At 42.3% G+C, this 22336-nt stretch overlaps 1 protein-coding gene across 1 annotated transcript in view; it reads right to left on the bottom strand.

Moving 5' to 3' along the window:
* Positions 1 to 247: 247 nt before the first annotated feature.
* Positions 248 to 22336, bottom strand: part of TP53BP2 (tumor protein p53 binding protein 2) — a 53760-nt gene continuing 31671 nt past the window's right edge. Inside the window, exons 5-18 of the mRNA XM_014950655.1 lie at positions 21780 to 21881; positions 18857 to 19031; positions 17291 to 17472; positions 16720 to 16884; positions 16069 to 16306; positions 14463 to 14591; positions 13615 to 13751; positions 12421 to 12910; positions 10857 to 11638; positions 8486 to 8623; positions 7744 to 7877; positions 6484 to 6650; positions 3223 to 3422; positions 248 to 1054 (exon numbers count right to left, since the gene is read on the bottom strand). Coding sequence (XP_014806141.1) covers positions 1013 to 1054; positions 3223 to 3422; positions 6484 to 6650; positions 7744 to 7877; positions 8486 to 8623; positions 10857 to 11638; positions 12421 to 12910; positions 13615 to 13751; positions 14463 to 14591; positions 16069 to 16306; positions 16720 to 16884; positions 17291 to 17472; positions 18857 to 19031; positions 21780 to 21881 — 3081 coding nt within the window. The 3' untranslated portion in view covers positions 248 to 1012. The remainder of the gene's footprint in view (positions 1055 to 3222; positions 3423 to 6483; positions 6651 to 7743; positions 7878 to 8485; positions 8624 to 10856; positions 11639 to 12420; positions 12911 to 13614; positions 13752 to 14462; positions 14592 to 16068; positions 16307 to 16719; positions 16885 to 17290; positions 17473 to 18856; positions 19032 to 21779; positions 21882 to 22336) is intronic.

Here is a 22336-nt window from a genome sequence, read left to right as displayed (position 1 = left end):
TCGGAAAATACTTGTAACAAGGATTTTTAACTATGTCCTTTAGCTTTTATGGTTAACAAAGGTTATATGCAACTACCAGATTTGGCTTAATTTTAAGTGCAGAAAGACTGTCTTGAACAAACTGGAGAGGAGGGTACAATTTAATATAGAAAGTAGATGAGTATCAGCATAATGTAGAACTGCAGTGTGTCTTACCGTTACCATTTTCAGATGATCTAATAAAAACATGACACTAAAATAGCCAGAGTTAAAGCTTAAGAGGAGAGAGAAGTTTAATGGTATCACAGTCAAGTAAAAACAAGTAAGTTGTCAAGGTCTACAGAAAGTTTCTACATTTAGTTTTCAAAGTACAAAATACAATAAATACATGAGGCTCTTTGTAAAAAGAGGAATCTAAAACTACATTGTCTGTTACAGCACATAATGTTTCAGATACACAGAATTTCTAAGATGCTACAGCATTTTTTTAAAGTTATTGCTTAATGGATTGGTCACGTGGTTGTCACTGTTCAGACACTTCGGTTTAGCTCCAGCAAACCTCCTGCTCCCAGCACTAAGCATTTGGGTGCTGTGCACGTAATTTCTTTTTGTTTCTCCCAGCTGGAAAAAGCCTCGGGATAAATTTGGACAGAGCCAAATTATCTGTTTCGTGATGATTCCTTCAATGGTAAATTGAAAAGGTCCTTGGATTTAATGCAGAAAAAATGTGAAATTCTTTTCTGCCGTGTTTGAAGAAATCAGAGCGGGTACTTGAACATAATGGCTGGCTTAGACCGAAGGCAGCAGAATTTCATTTGCTTGTAAGCATTATTTCATCTTGTTGAATGCCCTCATCCATTTGCTAATGCATCAATCCTTCATTTGTTTTCAAAGCACATTCTTCATAGCTTTCAAATTACATTGTCATTGAAATAAGTCTCATGATATTGGAACCAACACAAAATGAATATTTTTTTTTTTTCTTGTAAGTCATCCATGATTAGTACTTCAAGAATCTGGCTTCTGTACTATTTCATGCCAAGCTTCTTTGTCTAGGTTTAATCCTTGGATACAGCTGAGGGTAAAAGAGAAACAAGATTTAAAATTATAGTGCTTTAGAAGGTTACCTTTTTAAAAAAAAAAAAGATACGTCTCTTTTGTGCTACAATTCTAATGTAATCTCTAGTAGCAAAAGCATCATTCTAGAAAACACCCAGAGCACTAATGAATAAAAATTTGGCATTTCTTAGACAAGTTTAAAAAATACTAACCATGACAGTACAAAAGGCAGGCACTGTCAAGCATGGCATTCAGTACTTCAGCTCTGCCCAGATGGGTGGGCGAGGAAAAGCATGTGGCTTTCTAAGTCAAGAGACTTTTGTGTTTAGTGAACTGTGGGATTTTCCCCTGTTTTAGAAAGGAAGTAGAGAGGTATTAAAGTCTGTTTTGCTTTCTCTCTCTCTGAATGTCTCTCAGCCTTTACAGATCTAAAGCTTTGGGCAAGCTGGAAACATCTGGCTGCATAGGAACTGTGGAGCAGCAGGAGCTGTGCTTCAGCCAGTGGCTAGTGGGTGGCCAGTTAAAGGACCTCCACTGCCCAGCAGTAGGCGAGTAGCTGCCCCCCTGGCCCTTGAAGTACGTGTTATTCACCCATTCTGGCTACGCACATGGAGGTACAGAGGCTGCCACAGCTGCAGGGTGAGGAGTGATGGGACAGGGCTCCACACATCAGTGAGGAGACTCTTGGCTCCCCCTTGCAAAGGGGACCAGCTTTGGGAACAGCTACTGTTCTGCAAAGCACCGCTACTGGCACAGAAAAATAGAAGGACACACTTCATACAATTAGGAAAGATGAATCCTCCGTGCTGTAAACAGCAACGCGTGTCTACATTACATCCTAGGCGTTTTTCAGCTAAAGTTTTCCTGAAGAAATCAGTATTTTGACAGTATTATCTTATTTGCATTCAGCTTTAGAGCTCTGACTGCTTAGGGAGCCAGTGAGTCAGAAGGGTAGAGCAGTGGTGCAGATAATTTCATCCTTGCTTTCATTCAGTGCCCCTAACTGCAAAAGGATAAAGCAGCTGTGATAAAAATACAACTTAATATAGAATGTATCAAGCTACCAAACATTTTCCTCTGCTGAATATCTTAGCCTAGATTTCGGCTGCTATATTAAGAGTCCAGTAATTGCTTTTGAGAATAACCACAGAAGCTTTTGGTACAACTGACCAGCCACAGGAGTGTAACAGCTCCTACTGGGCTGGGGTAGTTTCCCCCCAAGGTTCTGATACTTTTTGTGTAAAAAACCTGCCATTTCTGGCCTTTCTTGATGTTGTGCAGAACTGATACTTGCTTTCAATTTAGAAATGCTTACATTGGGAAGGGAAAAACCTAAGGAGAAGCACTATGGCCAGGGAGAATGTTACAGGACACTGGGGGGAGGCCTGACCTGAAAGAGATACAGAAATGAAAACTGATTTTGTGTTAGATACAGTCACTCTGCAAAATGTAACCAGTTTAAGGGTAAGGATTATCTGCATGAGGAAGGAGGTTCAGCCTTTCAAGCATCATACATCAATCAGCTGAAATTCACAGCGGTTAATCTTTAGCGCTGGCAGAACCTCTCATCTCCAGCAGTCGGGCAACTGGGTATGTAGAAAAAAAGCTTAATGGAATTTTTATACATGTGTCCATCTGCTGTAGTTTTCTAGCAACTCAGCCCTGAGGAGAAGTGTGGGGACATAACTGAAAATATCTATTATTTGTACATAGTTGCTTTTAATAAAAGAGGGAGAGCATAAGATGATATAAGGCCATTAATTTAAGGCCTTTGACATATAGCTAGATATTACTTAAAGAGCAGAGGAGAAAAAGGTCTGCCTTTATTTGGCAATGAGACCTCTTTTTCAACACTAGAAAAAGAGATAACCATGGAATTTTAGAGCGTTTGGCCTAAAACTCTGTGAAACCATCTGGGATCACAAGGTGCACTGTGTACACCCAGACAGGGAGGACTTGTGACTCATTCTTCATACAAGTTGCAGTTCTTAAGGTGCTCTGTGCCCACGTTATCACTTTCTAAGAGAGGGGAACCCCAGTTCTGTTCACAAGCTCAACAAAGCCTTACACACACGGCATGTTCAGATAAAAGGTGGGGGTTTTTTTGTTTCTAAGGTGGTGAGACAAGGTTAGTGTTAGAGGTATGAGAATAATGCTGTGACTTTGGAAATATGGAGGACTCACCCCTAGCAGGTTGCGGGGAACGTAGCCTTCCTTGTCGTTCAGCCGTGCCCACCACCACTCGATCTCATCTTCATCCTCCCGGCGCAGGATGGTCATGCAGTCCCCCTCCTTCATGGAGAGCTCGTCATCGTTCTGAGCCTCGTAATCCCACAGTCCATAAATCACTCCTTTGTTCATTATCCCCATTTTCTCCTGGACTCCTGCAACAGTAAAAACACAGAGCAGCTCAAAAAAATGTTACAAAATAGAAAAAAAGGTGGCGTTATGAAGTTAGCCCTTCCCACAGCAGATTCCTTCCTTACAGGTGTTCAAAAAATGAGGTAAATGGGGAGAAAAGCACTGATTGATAAAGGTTGTATTTTTGTGCCAGTGTTCGCACTTCCTACGTTAAAGTGACAAGCAAGAAACACTTGTTTGTGCTCCAAATTCCTCAGTAATCCCTCTGTCAAAGGGAAATTGCAATACCTGTTTGTGTTGGTCACACTGATGCTTGAGATGTTAATTTGCCACCCGTGCTACATGAATTCCAAACTTTAAAACAAATTGTATCTCAGACCTATACCTGAAAGATTTGCCTGCTTTCACTTAACTCAAAGACTTAGCTCAGCACTTAATTGCTGTCACTATGTTAATTATATTTTTTTTAAAAAAAGACTGAATTCAGAAATGAATTAAATTGTTAAATTGCTTCTGGGCCAAGGAGTTTTGGAGTCCATGCACGTGCCTCACAGACCTTATTAAGAATTTGCTCATGTTAACACCTGTAGCCAAAGATGAAATACTATTCTTTCTGTACACATTCCTCAGCTTTTAATCAGCAAACCAGAAAAGGTATCTTAATCAAGTGTTACATGAACTTTCCCTTGGGTAATTATTCCATTTTAAAATACTGAATCCTACAGGGGTTTTTTTGTTTGGCTTTGCCATGGCCAGGAGCAAAGAGTACATTGCACATCCTACTGCAAAACCTGTCGTTTCCCTTTCCATCGTTTACCTATTGCATAAGCTTCTTACCTACGTCTGCTAAAGTAAGTATCTGCTCAAATCACACTCTTTATCCCTGCATGCCAGCTCATCACATTAAACTAAATTCCTTCCAATGCGTGTGGAAGGTAAAGAGTGAGCCCTGAACATCAAAGCAGACACAGAGAAGATTGGCACAACGGACCTGGTCTCCTAAAGAAAAGTGTTAACACTCACTCCAGGGCAGCAGCACAAACATCCTCCCAGAGACAGCACAGGCATCAAAACTGAGAATGTGGAAAAATGACACACTTGAGCAGCGTAAGACTTGTCATTTAATCGATGCTAAAGGACTAGGGGTTATATTTAAACACACTTGTTGGTATTATTCAATATTGTGCATCACATACAACAAAAAGGGATTAGGTAAATCACTGAATTACACCGAGGTTTCTCACCTGACAGGTTTTAATGCAGTATCTCTTCTGGAACCAGATACACATCCCCAAACTTCTTTTACAGCAAGAAACAGCTTTAGCCAGTGAATTAATTTCTTACTATAGCTATAAGCAACTGGAAATAGTCTTAGCATCAGGATTAATCCCTAATGGAACAATATGGAGATTTGATAGCTGAACAGCCAGCGTATCAAGGGACACCTTACTGTCAGTGGCTTCAGTCTGGAAAAGCTGGCAATAACCAAAGCCTTACAGACCTCTCAGGACCTGTTAAGAACTATCTCATAACGCACAAAAAAATCCTGAACCCAACAAAAACGGAAAGTATTTTCAGTGAGCGAGACCAGAGGGTGGGTCCAAGAAACCTCACAAACAAAAGGAATGTGTTTCTTCATACTGTACATAATAAAGCCATGGATCTCCTTCCCACAGGATCTTATGGGCTGTTTACCTGAATTTAAAGAATTGGACAAATTCCTGAAAGAAATCTCTCAAGGCCTATTCTAACCTCTTACAGATAGATGACACTCCAGCTGGTCGCTGCCAGAGGACAAAACACCACATACAAAACATACAGAAAAGTAATTTAAAACCTCATTACATACAAAACACACAAGTAAAGTAATTTAAAACCTCATTGACTAATGCTCATCACACCCTTGGGGAATTCATCCTCTCCATTAAAAAGGACAGTTTCCCTGTAGTCGTACTACTTGAATAATGTCTAAATTTAAAGTTGTTTTGGCTTTTTTTTACATGTGAGAGAAGAGCCAAAAAGAAAGTCAATTTCAGTGTCTACTAAGCTCCATTAAGGCAGAAACTTTGCAGTCCCTTTCTTGGGTCTGAAATGCACACTAGGAAATGTTCCTCATTTACAGACAGGAGGCAGAAGATAGGAACTGCCTGAGATACCCACACCACCCTGGCTTTTATGCAGTAAAGCATAAAGCGTCACAAACAAAAGGAATGTGTTTCTTCATACTGTACATAATAAAGCCATGGATCTCCTTCCCACAGGATCTTATGGGCTGTTTACCTGAATTTAAAGAATTGGACAAATTCCTGAAAGAAATCTCTCAAGGCCTATTCTAACCTCTTACAGATAGATGACACTCCAGCTGGTCGCTGCCAGAGGACAAAACACCACATACAAAACATACAGAAAAGTAATTTAAAACCTCATTACATACAAAACACACAAGTAAAGTAATTTAAAACCTCATTGACTAATGCTCATCACACCCTTGGGGAATTCATCCTCTCCATTAAAAAGGACAGTTTCCCTGTAGTCGTACTACTTGAATAATGTCTAAATTTAAAGTTGTTTTGGCTTTTTTTTACATGTGAGAGAAGAGCCAAAAAGAAAGTCAATTTCAGTGTCTACTAAGCTCCATTAAGGCAGAAACTTTGCAGTCCCTTTCTTGGGTCTGAAATGCACACTAGGAAATGTTCCTCATTTACAGACAGGAGGCAGCAGATAGGAACTGCCTGAGATACCCACACCACCTGGCTTTTATGCAGAAAAGTACTGACGCAGTAAGATCCACCTAATTATCACCTCACACCAACATATTTCTGGATGCACACTTTTAACTCAGTTCAAGCTTTTTAATGTAGGGCAATATTTTGTTGCTCAGATCTTCTCTGAGATCAATATTATGAAGTTAAGTCTCGATGGACCTCGTTCTCTGACAAGAAGCTGGCTAAAACCTCTCTCTTTCCATGAGAGGCAGGGCCACACAACCCAAGTGTGCAACTTAACCCCTCCTCATCCAAAACCACAGCCAAAAGCAGCAGGTGAGTCCCTGGAAGGTTCCAGAACTCCGTTACCATCACTTACCATACAAGAACTGGGAGCACTGGGTGTAGCCCTCCTCCATTTCCTCACACTTGTCCGCAGCCGTCTGCATGTCGCTGTAGGTCATGGCGAACACGGCTGCGCCCGACTCCACCAGGAACTTGCACACCTGCACGTTGTTGCAAGATGCTGCGCAGTGCAAGGGGGTCCTACAAGCCAAGAGGAAGAAGAGGAGATGTTACTTTTATCACTCCCAGACTCCTAGGGGCAAACCGCTTCGGTGTGTGACCTCCAGCAGCTGGGACTGCATCTCTGAAGGCTTCCCACCACAAGCACTTTAACCCAGGATGTGGAGAGCAATTGCTTTTCACAGATAATGGGAGTTACCAAGAGCTGCTTGAGCCCTAAAGCTGGGTTTCCACATGGATCTCTAGTTATCCTACCTTTTTAGAATCCATTAACATTTTAAGAACATTGATTAAAGCAATAAAAATAAAAAAGATAAATCAACATTTAAAAAAAAACACCTAGAAATCCTCCTGACATCATGCCTCTTACAATCTAGATAATTACTTGAAGACCTGCCTTGGTGACAAGTGCAGGTAATGGGGACTAGACTGGGGAGTTGGACTAGATGATCTCTATGGTCCCTTCCAACTCTAAAAAATTCAGTGAAATTCAGTGAAATTCAGTGGACAACTGCTGAGGCTGAGGGACAACAAGTATCTTTATTCAGTCTTGGGCCTTAGATACTTTTGTTACAGGCAGAAATAGTAGTAAAATCACTGCCCCCTTCCCCTAGCATTTGGTAAATGAGCTCCCCAGCTACCTTAAAAGGGATTTGTAACCCCTTATCAGTCACAAACCTAGTTTAGAGGTTGTGGTTTTCTGCTTTGTCTTGTTTTTAAGTTGTCCAAGCACTGGACAAAGAACCGAGAAGAGTCTGGAGGGCAGAGACTGCGCATGTGAGCTACAGGCTGTTTCAGAGGACACTGGGAATTCCAGCAAACAGCTCGTTATGCATAAACCATCCTCAATATCTCAGAGAAAGAGGGCAATTTCCTGACAACTGTATCCACCCTATTGGGCCTCAGACACACTTTTTCCACATAGGGAAAATTAACATAATTTGCCTGCTTTCTCCTCTGTGTGTTCTCCTGCCATGCCTCACGGAGACCTGCTGTTGTTCTGCTGTGGAAAAGTCATTTCCAGCTCTATGGGAGCAATCCCCGGGCAGCCCCCGAGCCCCAGCTCTCTGGTGGAGAGCATCTGTGAGGTACCACTAAAGAAAGAAGCCTTTACCATCCGTCGCTGTCTGCAGCGTTCACGTTCACCCCAAACTGCACCAGGAACTTGACGATTTCCGTGTGTCCGGCGCACACGGCGTTGTGCAGGGCAGTGATCCCTTCGTCGTTGGGCATGCTCGGGTCTTCAACCTGGTCAGCCAGAGAAGGAGCCATTTGCATTCTGATCAGACTCTCTATGACAAACACCTCTTCGCGTATAAACCTGAGCTTTTTCTTAGTCTTAAATAAGATTTTGAGCCTACGAAGGACATGACCAACAGGCAGAAAACTACAGCAGTAACCAGTCTTACAAGAAGACTCGTGTATAAGCTTGCAGCCTCCTTTTATCAGTGAGAACCTGAAGGGGTTCACAGAAATAATATCTCAATAACTTAGTAAATGCATTTATAACAAATTTCTCATATTTACCTATTTAACTGCAAGCAAAATTCATGTGGATTTTACTTCTCAAATTATCTGTCATATCAATGACCCACCCCCCAGATATGTAGTGTGTCATCCCCTAAGAAATGAGGAAAATGTTGTCCTGCTAATTATAGTCTCGATGCTAAATGCCTAGTGTGGATTTAACACACTTAAAATCAGCTTCCAAGTGGCCCTGTCCCCTTAGGACTTATCTCCTCAAGGGCAGATCTAGGCTGTGCACTATTATTTCAGCTTCCCCAGTCCACAAAAGCTGTGACTTCCCAGTTTGAACCAGGATCACTATTCCTTCTCTATCAAGTTAGCATTTATACCTCATAGATTATTCTCTGCACGAGGTCAAACTCCCCCTCCAAGGATGAATCCAGGAGCAACGCGAGGGGATTGAATTTCACTCTCATCCCGTGCCCAATTCTCTCCGAGCCGGTTTTGCGCAAGTTCGTCCTCTTCCCCTGTGAAAAGGCAAAACAAGTTACAGGTGGTTTTCCCCCAGGAAGAACAAGAATATAGGATTGCTTATTCAGGAACAACAGCAGAAATGACCATTTAACTCACTGTTTAATATTAAATTTAGACTATTTTCTACCAATTCCCCAACACGTTACGACACAGGTTAGGCATGTTATGAAACATCTCTGCCCTTATCTCTGGACAAGGTCACTGTTCAACTCAAATACAGTAGCCACCTTGATCAAACACATCAACAAAATAATAAAACTCCCAAATCCCTGAAGATCTGGAAGGAATGCAATTTTAATATATATATTTTTTTTAATTATTCAGACCTTTTTGGCATTAGGGCTCCAAGCTGTGACGCAAACCAAGTAGCACACCCCATGAAGTACACTACTTTTTAAGCCCTGATGTTAAACTCCTAACATTTTCCTGAACTTAGCTGAGGTTAGCAGGAACATAAACAGTTATGGCAAATGGGTTTGGAAAGGATATAGGACCAAGTGAAGAAAGGCTTTACATGCTCCCAGTGATACTGGAAAGCAAGTATTTCTATAGCTGGGTTTGTAGTCTCTCCGTTAAGAGCACAGGCCAGCATGAGCTCAGTGCTCTCCCCAGCTGCCTGGGCAGCAGCAATAAACACTATTCATAGGGGTATGTAAATCTCTGACAGATGCCCAAGCAAAGATGAATAGAAATGACTCATCTTTTGCACAAACCAAGTAGCACACCCCATGAAGTACACTACTTTTTAAGCCCTGATGTTAAACTCCTAACATTTTCCTGAACTTAGCTGAGGTTAGCAGGAACATAAACAGTTATGGCAAATGGGTTTGGAAAGGATATAGGACCAAGTGAAGAAAGGCTTTACATGCTCCCAGTGATACTGGAAAGCAAGTATTTCTATAGCTGGGTTTGTAGTCTCTCCGTTAAGAGCACAGGCCAGCATGAGCTCAGTGCTCTCCCCAGCTGCCTGGGCAGCAGCAATAAACACTATTCATAGGGGTATGTAAATCTCTGACAGATGCCCAAGCAAAGATGAATAGAAATGACTCATCTTTTGCAAGAGCAAATGTGTAAAGATAAGATGTATACGAAGAGATTCCCAGAAAAAACTCTTTTGCCTGTTGGTTTATACATAATATCAAAAAGTTCAGGCTTTTTAAAGAAAGAGCCTGTCAGCACAACCCAAGTATTTAAATATGAAATCAAGAAGTTGGGCTGGTTTATTCCCATCACAGCACAATTATTACAAAACCCACCAGAAACGAGTTCATACAATCTAGGAAATCCTACCACTCAACTTTCCTTGTAACAGGGAGCAAGGACAAAGCCTTTAAAGCACAAAACATGCAATGACTATTCCGTGCAGAAATTGCAAGGTTAAAGAGCACATTTAAAGCTTTTAACTCCTCTGCACTGAAGCAACAGAGGAAAAAAACACTTTAATGTATCAGGTTATTAGAATTCCATTCATGATAGGTTTTAACAGAAACTCTTTGGGGAACCGAAAGCAGTAAGTGTTTCTGTTCTACAGCAGTGAGATAATGCCGTACCAGGCCCACAAACTTCCCAAAGTGGTAAAACACTGCCCACCCTCAATCCAAAGAGGATTTTGCATTTTGATGCAATTTAAGAACTGACTGATGTTAAAGCACGTTCTAAAGAGAAATTCAGAAATTCTTCAGTAGAAGAAATGCAAGTAGTTGATGTCTACAAACGAGTTTTTAAAGCAGAAACTAAAAGAAGTCTGTTTCTCCGTGTTTTTTAAGCAAGGCACTTTCAGATAAATGCAATCTAGAATTAAGATAATTAGTTTCTGTTTTGTATCAGCAATAGGAGGAAATGTTTGTGAAATCTGTAACTATGCCTCAAAAAAAAAAAAAAAAAGCTTTAATTTCTCTTAAGAAGGAAGTATAGTTTGAATGTAGTTGGCAGACTTCTCTAAGGAATGTTCTTTCCAGCCCAGAAGAGTTTTCAAATGGAATTTGATACACAAATAGTAACTTTTCCTCATGTCATTAATTCTAGAGACAATGGAGACTTTTTATTCCCATCATTCACCCTGGAGATAAGAGCGTTGCACAAACGGAACAGATTCTTCTCTGAGAGACTTCTAGGCTATTTGTGTGACTGTTCTCCCACATCTGCTTAAACTCTACAATACAGGATTTATGGCAGAGCATGAGATGACTTATCGACAGGGCACCCAAGCTGTAGGCTAATACTTACAGGAGGCAAGGAAAACTGTCCCGTGACTTCAGGAGGCCTCATGCTGAATGAGTCCTCTCCCAGACTCTCCGGTTCCCCTGATGGATAGGGAGGTGGTGGGTACGGAGGATACTCCTCCATGTACACCTCCAGTGGCAGTGAAGCTTCTAGGCTGGGTTCTTCCATTTTTGGCTGCGTGAGTTCATCACCATCCGATACTCCCTCGGGTACAGTGTCCAAGGCCGCGGAGGGAAGAACAGCTTCGCTCGGATCTGCTGGTGTGGTTTCTGCTTCCTCAGCAATGGCCGGCTCTGGCACAGAAGCAGCTGTTTCCTTCTCCGATTCCGGAGTTAGATAAGGATTTGGGATTTCTGCTGGGCTTTCAGGACTGGCAGCCGATGCCGTCTGTTTGGAGGGATGTGACGGAGCTGAGATAGTCTCCATTGCGGCCAGAGTGGTCCTCTGATACAACAGCTTCTGAATATTGGGGCCATTAGGCCCTTCTGGCTCAGTGATGGAGCTACGCTTCTTCAGGGGCCTGGGTGCGTTGGACAGCTTTTTCCGCAGGGCTTCCAGGTCAGCATCGCTCTGGTTGCGGTAGGGATTGGATAAGAAAGGCAGCAGTTTGGTGGGGCTAAGGGGACGGGGTATTCGCTCCGGCTCGTGATTCTCATGAGCGGAGGCCGTCGTTTCCATCTCGGGCTCGGGACTCCCTGGCTTGCCTTGCAGGTTTGAGTAGACGTTCTCCGTCTGCGGCAGCTGATTCTGTACCCCAGCTCCTGCCATCACAGGCTTCCCATACACTGCGGGGAGTTCAGAGAGGGGTGGGGGGAAAAACAAGTGTGAATATTTGATCAATGAGTCTAAAAAGAACACACAACCTGATTCTCCTACAGAAGGCAAAGCAGCAGATCAACTGAACAGAACTGATCTAGTAACCAGGTTTACCATTCATTACCAGAGGGCTGGAGCCCCTCTGCTGTGAGGACAGGCTGAGAGAGTTGGGGGTGTTCAGCCTGGAGAAGAGAAGGCTCCAGGGAGACCTTAGAGCCCCTTCCAGTCCCTAAAGGGGCTACAGGAGAGATGGGGAAGGACTCTTGATGAGGGAGGGGAGCCATAGGATGAGGGGGAATGGTTTTAAACTGAAACAGGGGAGATTTAGATGAGATCTCAGGAAGAAATTCTTCCCTGTGAGGGCGGTGATACCCTGGAACAGGTTGCCCAGAGAAGCTGTGGCTGCCCCATCCCTGGAGGGGTTCAAGACCAGGCTGGATGGGGCTTGGAGCAACCTGGTCTGGTGGGAGGTGTCCCTGCCCAGGGCAGGGGGTTGGAACTGGATGAGCTTTAAGGTCCCTTCCAACCCAAACCGGTCTGTGATTCTATGATTCTCTTGCAAACACAAGACAGATATTCTGCACTTTTTGTTGATGCTGGTACACAACACAGAAGATCCATCTAAGACTCTTACAGCTGCATGAACCTGCTGAATTCTGCTGCGGAACAGCTTTGTACCCACAGCGCAGGTGGAAAAGCACCTAAATCTGAGGTTTCTGAAGACAGCAGAGGCAGAGGGCCACACACTTACCGCTTGGGAAGTGTGGTCCCCTGGTCTGTGCCCTCGTCAAGGCGCTCTGCACGGCCTGCTGGAAGTTCTTCCCGGGGGTCTGCTGCTGTGTGTACATGCTGTAGATTGAACTCGCAGCCACAGTTTGAGGCTTTCGAAATGGCGGGAGCGAGGTCTCTTTGGAGGGCTGAGGGGTAAAAGGCCTCACGGCTGCTGCTGGGGGACTCTCCTGTTTGGAGGAGGGAAGAATTTGGTCCTGAGTAGAGGAAGGACCCGCGGGAGGTACGGAAATTCGCTGCTGTATCTGCTGAGAAGGATGGGAAGGCTGCTGTGCCGTTGGTTTTTGTTTGTTCCCCATGGTCACAACAGCCAAAGGCAGCTTCTGCAGGTTTCCATCCAGTTTAGCATCAGGAGGTTGCAGATGACTGGCTTGACCAAAGTAAGGCAAGTTTATCTGCTTTGGTTTGGTGGGGACAGGTGGCGGTACCTTTGTTACATTTTTATTGGCCGTCTGAAATACAAAGAAAAGTTTATTAACATTGAACAGCAAAACATCTTTTAGGAGTTGTGCTGTGAGGGTCAAAAGATTCTCACAGAACGATACAGTATCGAGCATTTCTGCTGTTACTGCAACACTCTTTACATCCCTAGAAACACCAAGAAAGGACTTGAAACATTTTATCCTCATAACTGTTTATACTTTGAACCCATTCCCTTTAACTCTTTCTGTGCCAGTGATGTTTAAAACACCAAGCAATGGCAGGGCACGGCAACTTCTCTAGAGAGAGCTGAGGAACTCAGGAGCATCTGCAGGCAAGAAGCTTGTTTTCCAACAGAGCGCCTGTCAGCCCCAGCTCTTCCAAGTTGTTTCAGCCCCACCTGATCCAAACCCACCCTTGTGCCAAGATTTCAGTGGGAAATCCTCCCGTAAACACACACCTGAGGGACACTGCTCCATTAAAGAGCGAAGCAAGTGCATAAATGATTTTAAAAACCCCATGCAAATGACTCTGTGCATAGAATCTTTGGGGAAAAAAACCCCAACATATATGCATACACACAAACAACACAGCCATTAAAAGCCTAAAGAAGACTTTTTTTCCTTGGAAGTAATCTTTTAAAAGCAGAAGTAGGTGCTTTTCAAAGAGCAGTATTTGGAAAGCTGTGCAGTAACCCCTTTGAGATGGAATGCAGTCGTTCGGGCTTCCCACATACCTGTGCTTCTCGCAGGAGATCTTCGCTGCTCTGGTTCTTCCTGAGGGTGCCCAGCCCCCCAGACTGCTCCACCGAATCAAACATGGAGAAGGGACGAACTTTCTTCTCTTTGTCTCGTAAAAAAGTTTCTCCTTCGGCTGTTGGGAGAGAGAGAGAGGGAGGAAAACTTTTAAAAGGAATGAGACGATTGTAGGAGTAAGAGTCCTGTTCTCTGCAATATTCAAGGGGTGACTTTTAAAAGGAATGAGACGATTGTAGGAGTCCTGTTCTCTGCTATATTCAAGGGGTGCTTTTTTATATCTATCCTACCCCTGCACCAAATGCTCTAAACTGCAAATGGAAGAGGAGCATGTATAAAGGCATCAGTATCTACTCCACCACCTGAAATGAGGTTTTGTTGTTTTATTTTAAAAACAAACAAACAACCCACCCTGCAACACCATACTAAAGCTTATATGGCAGCGTTCTTTGGAGGTTTTGTGCTCTCAAATGAATTCTACCTATTTACCTGCACCAAATGCTCTAAACTGCAAATGGAAGAGGAGCATGTATAAAGGCATCGGTATCTACTCCACCACCTGAAATGAGGTTTTGTTGTTTTATTTTAAAACAAACAACTCTGCAACACCATACTAAAGCTTATACTGAAATGAGGTTTTGTTGTTTTATTTTAAAAACAAACAAACAACCCACCCTGCAACACCATACTAAAGCTTATATGGCAGCGTTCTTTGGAGGTTTTGTGCTCTCAAATGAATTCTACCTATTTACTGAGGCGTTTAGAAGAGACAAATGTCATTAATTAGATTCTCTGTATTTTAACATTAGCCAAACATGTAAGAACATACCTTGTCCTTCACTAGTCACAACTCCTTTTCCTGAATTTAAGGCTGATCCTTGACCAAGATGATTGTCTGCATTAGAACTGCTCCAGTCAGTGGCAGACAGGGAAGGTTTCGCACTGGGAGCCACAGAACCTGGGAGAGGGCAAGTGGAAAGATTAACTCATTAAAAACATAATTTTAGCTTATTTATTACAGGTAGGATTTTTGTGAAAGTCAAGTCTAGACAGTGTACAAATATAAGATTAGCTGCTGTAAATCCTATTACTTGAGATTTTTTCTTACTTGTTTGTTTAAAAAAAATTTTAAAAAGCATGCAAAACCAAGCTTAGAAACAACTATTAAAGCAGCAACAAAACTATTTGTCTCAAACGGCTGCGCTTACAGCATTCAGATAAAGAAACTTCTCCAGACTCCCTTCTTTCCAGTTAGCAAGAAACTTTCCCTGGATATTTACAGTAAATTAAAAGTGAATGTTAAGAAGGAATGAGAAATATATTGTGCAAAGAAAAACATGATGCTTTAAAGCATAAATACATCCTGCCAGCGATAGCCAGAACAGCAGAAAAATAATTTGTATGTTCCATGTGCATGTAGGCACTGCATTACAGCTGATCTTTCCATTCAGTGGAGCAGAATAAATAAAGAAAAAAAAAAAAAAAGAGAAAATGGTTGCAACTTGCTATTACTTTAAATATTTCACCAGATTCTCTCCACTAAATTCTAAATTATCTAGTACAATAAGTGATACAAAATTCAAGTAGTAACGAAAAGCAGCAAAAGAAAAGTTTCATTCTAACAAAGTATGGGATACAATCTCTCTAGGAAAGCAGTTGCTGTACCCAAATAATAAGGAGTGACATTTTAGTTCAAATAGCACACCAGATAATCTTAGAGCAAAAATTCAAATTTTGTATGGACTGGAGCTAAAATTTCACTCCAGCAGTTTTAGGATCTGCAGCTCTCCAGTTTCTCCAAGACATCCACTCTCCTGGAGCTGAATCACGTCGTAGGAGAGAGCCACCAATATCTCCATGACCACTCCCAGCAGGAGAGGCCAAGCCCTGCATTAGGCGCTGGACTTATGGCTCTCCCTGTTCCTGCGTCATCAACACGTCATCAGGTTTATTGCTACTTCTATGCTACAATCAACTGCCTCCATGATAATATTTCTTGGAATGTTGGTTAATCCTATACGTGTATCATTTCCAAAATTCACGATCAGAAAATTTGGCTTTGCTAGATTTAAGTCCAGACACCAGATTGTTACAATATATGTCCTAAAACTTCCTCTAGAAACTACAAACACTGTTGTATAATGTTTAGGAGTATTTTAAAATAAATAAATAAATAAATCCTTAGTTTACAGAAGAATCTTCCCACATATAGCAACTCAAGTAATCCTCCTAGTGAGCAATCTAATTTATAACACATTGAATAGCATAACCTCAGAGCTTATTAAATATATTCACTGGGGCAGGAAAATTGCAAGTAGTAAGACTGAAATCTCAAATAACACTTTGTTTTAAAGGAAAAAGAAAAATAAAGACAGAGTTGGCAGATAAGAAAATAAAACATTTTTGCAGAAGAAATATTAATCATAAGCTATTACCTGCAGGAGCTTTAGCTTGTGAACTGCTCCCAGCTCTCATGTTAGGCAGAGTTTGTGTTTTTAGTGGACCATCAGGTACCTGCAAAGCTTGTGTCCCATCTGAAAATGCTGGTTTCACCAAAAGTTCAGGTCTGGAAGCAATACGTGGCATAGTAGAGGACTGGATATAAGGACCTACTGCTGCCACTCGACTTGGAGCGGAAGCCACTGGCTGGGGTAAATTCCCATCTGAAGAAACCTTTGCAAAAAGAAAAAGAAAATGTAAAGAATGTTATGCTGCAGTATCCATCCTTTAGTGTTTGAAACAGAAGTCAAAAAGGATAAGGTGATAGTACAATATTAAAAGTCCTTTTTAAACAAGCTTTAAGGAGATACAAGCATGAGTAGTAATAGCAAAGCAAAAAAAAAAAGTCTAAAAAAAAATTCCACGACAGCATAAGAAGAGAGAAGAGTTTTTGTGCATAAAGAGTAAGTAGGTTAACACCAATGTACCATGAAACGGACTTTAATAATACAAGACTTCCCCCACATATGGATTAAAACCAAGTCTAGCATCCAGACAGCCTTCCCCACAAGCAAGTTTTTACTTCAGCCCGTGTGGGCCGCAAATGAAATGAATCTTTTTTTTCTTATTAAATATCCCCCACTTACTGGTACGTTCTCCTTCTGTTGCAGAGCTGCCTTTTTCTTCCAGAGGCGCTCCCGCAGCTCATTAACACGCTTGTCCATGACTGCCACCTCCGAGTTGCGCTTGTTCAAACACTCCCTCTGTTGCTGCAGCTTGGCATTCTGCTCCTGGTTCAGTTTGTTCCTCAACTGAATAAATTCACAAAGACGGAGGAAGGGGGGAGGAGGAAGGGAAAACAACAACAACAACAACAAAAATCAAAACAAATTAACTTTCAGGATTGGGGACAGGAAACAGTTACAAAGAGAAAAGCCTTCTAAAAAGTCAAGTCACGCCTGCAAACTCAGATTATTTTCTCTGGGGAAAAAAACATTGGGTTTTCTCCAAATTTTGCAGAAAGGAGAGGTACATACAGTGCGTGCTCCCTCCCCTGTTTCCCTTGAACCCAACACAACTGACCCCTCGCCCCCAGCACGCAGGCAGCTCTGTCAGAAAAGAAGCAAGGGGATTTCTTTCCCAGGAGACAAGAAACAACCCGAAACAACTAACTTTTGGCCCTTAAGATTTGTGGCCCACGAGCCGGCTTTGACTTACCTGCAGCTCCTTGTAGAGGCGGTCCAGCTCTGCTACAGCTGACTGGTTGTCATGGTAACCATCAATCCGGCCATTCTTCAGCATCTCCAGTTGCCGGGTGAGCTCCTCTACCTTTGACACCGCCAGCACCAGCTCGCGCTGCTTCTGCTGGAACAGGCTGTTCATCTGTTCGATCTCCTCCACTGGAGAGGAGGAGGAGGAGGAGGAGAGAGCACAAAGAGCTGCCCTGAGAAACAGCAGAGCGTGGGCTGCTCCCGAGGCCGGGATGGCAGGGACAGAGAGCGCCCTGCCGGCCCCCGGAGCAGCTGCTGCAAACTCAGGATCCCCCTCAAACCCACTCTGCCTTCCAAGCATTGATAAAAGCAAACACACTACAAGATTATCTGAATTCAGTCTACTTAGAGCACTGATAGGGAGAGAAAAAGAACATTTTTTTTTTACTTCCTGAAGTATGGAAACAAACAAAACCACATTACCAGGCTGAATTTCATGGTTAGAAGCCTAAATTCGCTATCATGCTGAATTCCACAGGAAGATACTCACTCAACCACAAGGCATATTTATAATACTTAAAACTCTGAATTTAGGTCACGGGAACTGGATGACAAAACACTCGAGCTGTTAAATTAAACAAAGACTCAGAGGGCTTTTTAGGGTCTGTTACAAATGGCTGTCATCAGCTGCTCCCACTGCCAGAACTGTTGCATTATGGAGGAAAGTTTAAGGAATCAGTAAGAGTTCAAGCAAGGACCAAGGCCAGACCTGCCAGGGTGGGTGTGGAGAAACGGATACACATCCCTCCGTTCCTTTAAACCAATGTTTCTTTTCTGCTACAGAATCCAACACATTCTGTGAGAGAAAAGGACTTTTGATTTTTTTTTTTAAGCACCATGCTTCTTAGTAACACAATATATTTATATTTTACCTTAATACACCAATATATTTTCATTTGAGTCGAGCTGGAAATGACAAGTATAGAAGGAGAATGAAAAGGTAGGCAGAAGAATGAGTGTTGATATGAAGGCTAAAATAAATATTTCATGTTGCATCAATATGTGGAACTGCAAGCACCCAACTAGTACTGCAGGGAGCCAGACACTAGTCTGATTTACATAATTAAAAAGAAAATACTCAACCCCTTTGGCCGTTAAGTTACCTCTTGCGTAAGAGGCAACATGGGTATCATGCCAACCTTTCTTATGGGCCAAGAAGAAAGTAACACTCTAAATGTGTGGGGTATTAACATCAAGGACAGCAAAAGTTACTGCAGTACAGAAAGGTATTTGAGTAAGGAAACAGCCTGCACTGTACTTAAAGAGCAGATATACTAGGCTCAAAACACAGAGGGGAAATGTACTTATGGGATATTTTAAAAAACAATACGAAAATATATTTTTTTCTAGGTCATTCAGGAATTCAGTTGGTAAATCAAGATGTGAAATTGTTATGATTAACATTTCCTGGAACACTGTAAATACCTCCTCTGAATCACTGAAATCGCCAGAAATTTTAGAGCTCCAAGAAAAATGAAAAATCCCAGGCCACTTTCCCCGAGCAGCAACTCACCTAATTTCCCATTGCTGAGCCTTTTTTGCTCCACGTGGCCTTTCAGTGCTCTCACTTTCTTAAGTTTGGCTTCCTGATTCTCAGCAATTTCCTTTAATCGCTTCAGTTTTTCCTGCTCAGCAGCTTGCTGTTGCTGTCGCTGATCCTGCTGCTTCAGGAATTTCAGACGCTGTTCCTACAGTCATGACAATAATTTTTTTTATTATTTTTTTATAAATGAACTTATGGTAAGGTACTGACAGAAAGAGTCTCAAAACTTAAAAACAAATTGCCACAGCAGCTCAGCTCAGCGTTAGCCCCACATCCTGACCTCCCAGGGGGTCAAGGCAAGTCTGAGAGGACGGAGCAAGCACGTACCGATACTCTCCCAACACAATCCTCCAGGTACCACCATCCTATAACGCAAGAAACTATGGAAACAGAGGAGGTATCCATGTCTAACAGCCCTTAGGAAATTTTTCTTTCATGAAATTGCTCAAAATCCTTCGAAGCCTGAGAAAAATTTTAGCATTCACATTCCATGGCACTTGCCAATTTCATTTAATCACTGCTTGGCTCTTGACTTGCAAGAGCTAATGATTATTTCCTCCCTACCTTCTCTCCATACTGATTGTACTTTACAGATATCTATCATACATCACATTTTAAACAACTATAAGTCATGCTGCAAAACATTAGACATTCTTTTTACAGAGGATATTCCATAAATTATTGATCATTTTCATCATTCTCTGTACTTTTCCTAGTTCTGCTAGAGCCCCCTTCAGACAGAGGACCAGGGCACACCAAAGCTCTGATAATTTACCATTTCCTGGCAACAATCACCGCTGTCACAGGGTGGGAGAATTCAAGACATGGGGAAACGTTCTCATTGATTTGGCCCCCTTTTATACAATAGACATCATCTCAGTGGAGAGGATCCTTTTGCCTCTCCAGGAGCATATGTTTTGCTCTCGTGTTCTGTGTACAGATGTCTATAGTTCAGAGCTAAAAGAAACCACCAGATCACCTATAGGGCCTTCCTTTAAGGTCACTGGCCATTACACATGACTTCCAGTCCTGGAGAAGACAGGTTGTTCCAGAGGTAGGAGAACTACTAAGACCCCACTAACAGCCAAGACTATCACTGCTTAGTAACATTAGAACTCAACAATTCCTCAAAAAAAATCACCAGTCATATTTAGAAACAGGGAGTCTTGTGCACTTTGGATAAAAAAGGAAAGGCAGTGAGTGAGCTCGCCTTCCGGAGAAAACCAGGCAGCACCTGCAGTGTATGCACCAGTTTAGAGTCAATCCCACGCAGGAAAATGTCAGAAAATAGACACTGCAGTTCATGTCTAAAAATAAAGTGTATTTCCCCCCCCCTCAGAATCTATTTTTAATATTACATCTGATTTCAGAAGGCAGGGAAGAGGCAATGAAAAGTCTCTCTTTGAAAGGGCATCTAGGAAAGCAAGTTTGTTCCAGAGAGGCATGTTAAATGGAAAATTCTCCCGTGGGACACCCACAAGGCTACTCTTCTTCAAACCACAGGCAGCAGACACCTACCTGATGGGTAGCTACCCCGGCTCAAACTCATATTTTATTTTATTTTTTTTAAGTTGTTTGGGTTTGGTTTTTTTAAAGTCTTTTAGAACTCCCTTTACAGTAAATATATGTAATGTTCCTATTTCTGGTTTCTCTATATATAGTGACTACAGTGTTATTTATAAGACCATAGTCTATTACCATCACCTGTGAGTGGAACAGGCAAAAGTTATGCCAAGTTTAGGCTTCTCTTATATTTAACACATCTCAGCTGGAACCTGGAGGAGGTCAAAATTCTGCCTTGGCAAATTAATCAGGTAGAAGAGGTTTTAGCAGCACAGATAATGCCTAAAGTGGGAACCTGAGTATCTCTTGTTTCATTGACCAATTTCTTACATTTATAGTTGCATCTTCTTCATATCAGTTCCTACCATAAAACGGAAATAAAGATATATTGGCTATTTTGACTGGCCACAGTATCACTTTGAAGGTGCTATGGAACCATTAGAAAGCCATGGTTTGAAGCACTTGCCAGAGATACAATTACTGAAAACCAAGAGAATTGAACTAGATGCTAAACATCCAGGGGGCTGATCTCAAAAGGAGAGGGAGATGGGGCTTCTGACAGATGAAGAGCAGAAAGACAAAAGCCCCAGAGCAGCCCTTTTACCCAGGAGAGCACATTTGGAAGTGCACAGGAATGCAACCACCCAGGCAGCCCAGGATGGGCTTGCATTTAAGGATTCTCTGCCAAAAGCAGCATTTTCTGTGGTGTTTTCCAGAGTAGTGGTGTGCATCAATCAACAACACTTAGGTCAAATATGAAGTCCATGCCCCCGTTCTGCAGATGCATTCAGGGTATTTTTCCCCAAAATCATTCAGAGGCACCCTGTGTGCTTTCATTAGCTTTTCTGTTATTGTTCCGCAAGCATTTTATAAATCACTCTCCTAGTTACTTTTATCGCATACACGCCACCTTTTTTAGACAGCTGCCCCAGGAAGGCAGGGACACATTGAGCCCTATCAGGAGAAAGCAAGATATCATTACAGGACAGCATTACATCCAGAGACAAAAGCATTGTTCCGCGATCAAACCGGTGACCACACAGAACACAAACAGGGTGGCAGAGCCACCAGGGTGAATGACAATATATTAATGTTATATTCTCTATCCTTTTAGTAAGCTAAACAGGCATTTCTATCACTGGCATTATTTTAATGTTTTACTACTGGCTATTTGCATAGGTTGCCTTTCAAATTTAAAAAGGAGGCACCAAAGAAAGGGGGCCCTCTGTTTCCAAGAGGTGAAAAAACCCAAATTCCCAACCCTCCCTCCACCTCATGTGATTCTTACTACCTTTGTTCCTGGCTACAAACTGTCTCATGCCCAACTCACCTTGTTGGCCAGCATTTGCTGCTGAGCCTCAATTTGCTGCTGCTGGCGTGACGCCATGTCCTGAAGTTCGGCCAGTGTCATATCCATCCTGGGAGCACTGACCTGTCAAAAAACATCCACAGCAGGCTAAGTCTAGCATTTTTAATTTGGCTAGCCTGGAACTCAATAAAGCTACTGCAGAAAAGCATGATAAAGGTCCTTAAAAACAAGAGCAGCAGCAACAACTTAGTATCCAATAAAATAATTAGAAAGAAATGGCGTATCTCCCTGATAAAAGCATCAATAGTAAGCTCATACACACACGTAGCCCAATCCAGCAACACACATCAGCTGATATCTCTTGAAACATTAATATTTCTAGCAATATCCCAGCAGCATTTTAAAGAGGAGTTTCAGAGAGCTTTATAATTAAGACCAGCATGAATCAGCTCTGACTGACTGAGCCCAGAACACGCCGCACACGGCAGGATGGAGCTGTGGTCGTAGGTGTATCACTGCAATTCAATGCAAGCTCAAGAAAATGGAAAGTTTAAATACAGTGGGGGAAAAAAAACCTC

Source organism: Calidris pugnax, unplaced genomic scaffold (assembly GCF_001431845.1).
Source record: "Calidris pugnax isolate Ruff unplaced genomic scaffold, ASM143184v1 scaffold24, whole genome shotgun sequence".
Lineage (NCBI taxonomy): Eukaryota > Metazoa > Chordata > Aves > Charadriiformes > Scolopacidae > Calidris > Calidris pugnax.
This window is presented reverse-complemented; position numbering and strand designations above follow the sequence as displayed.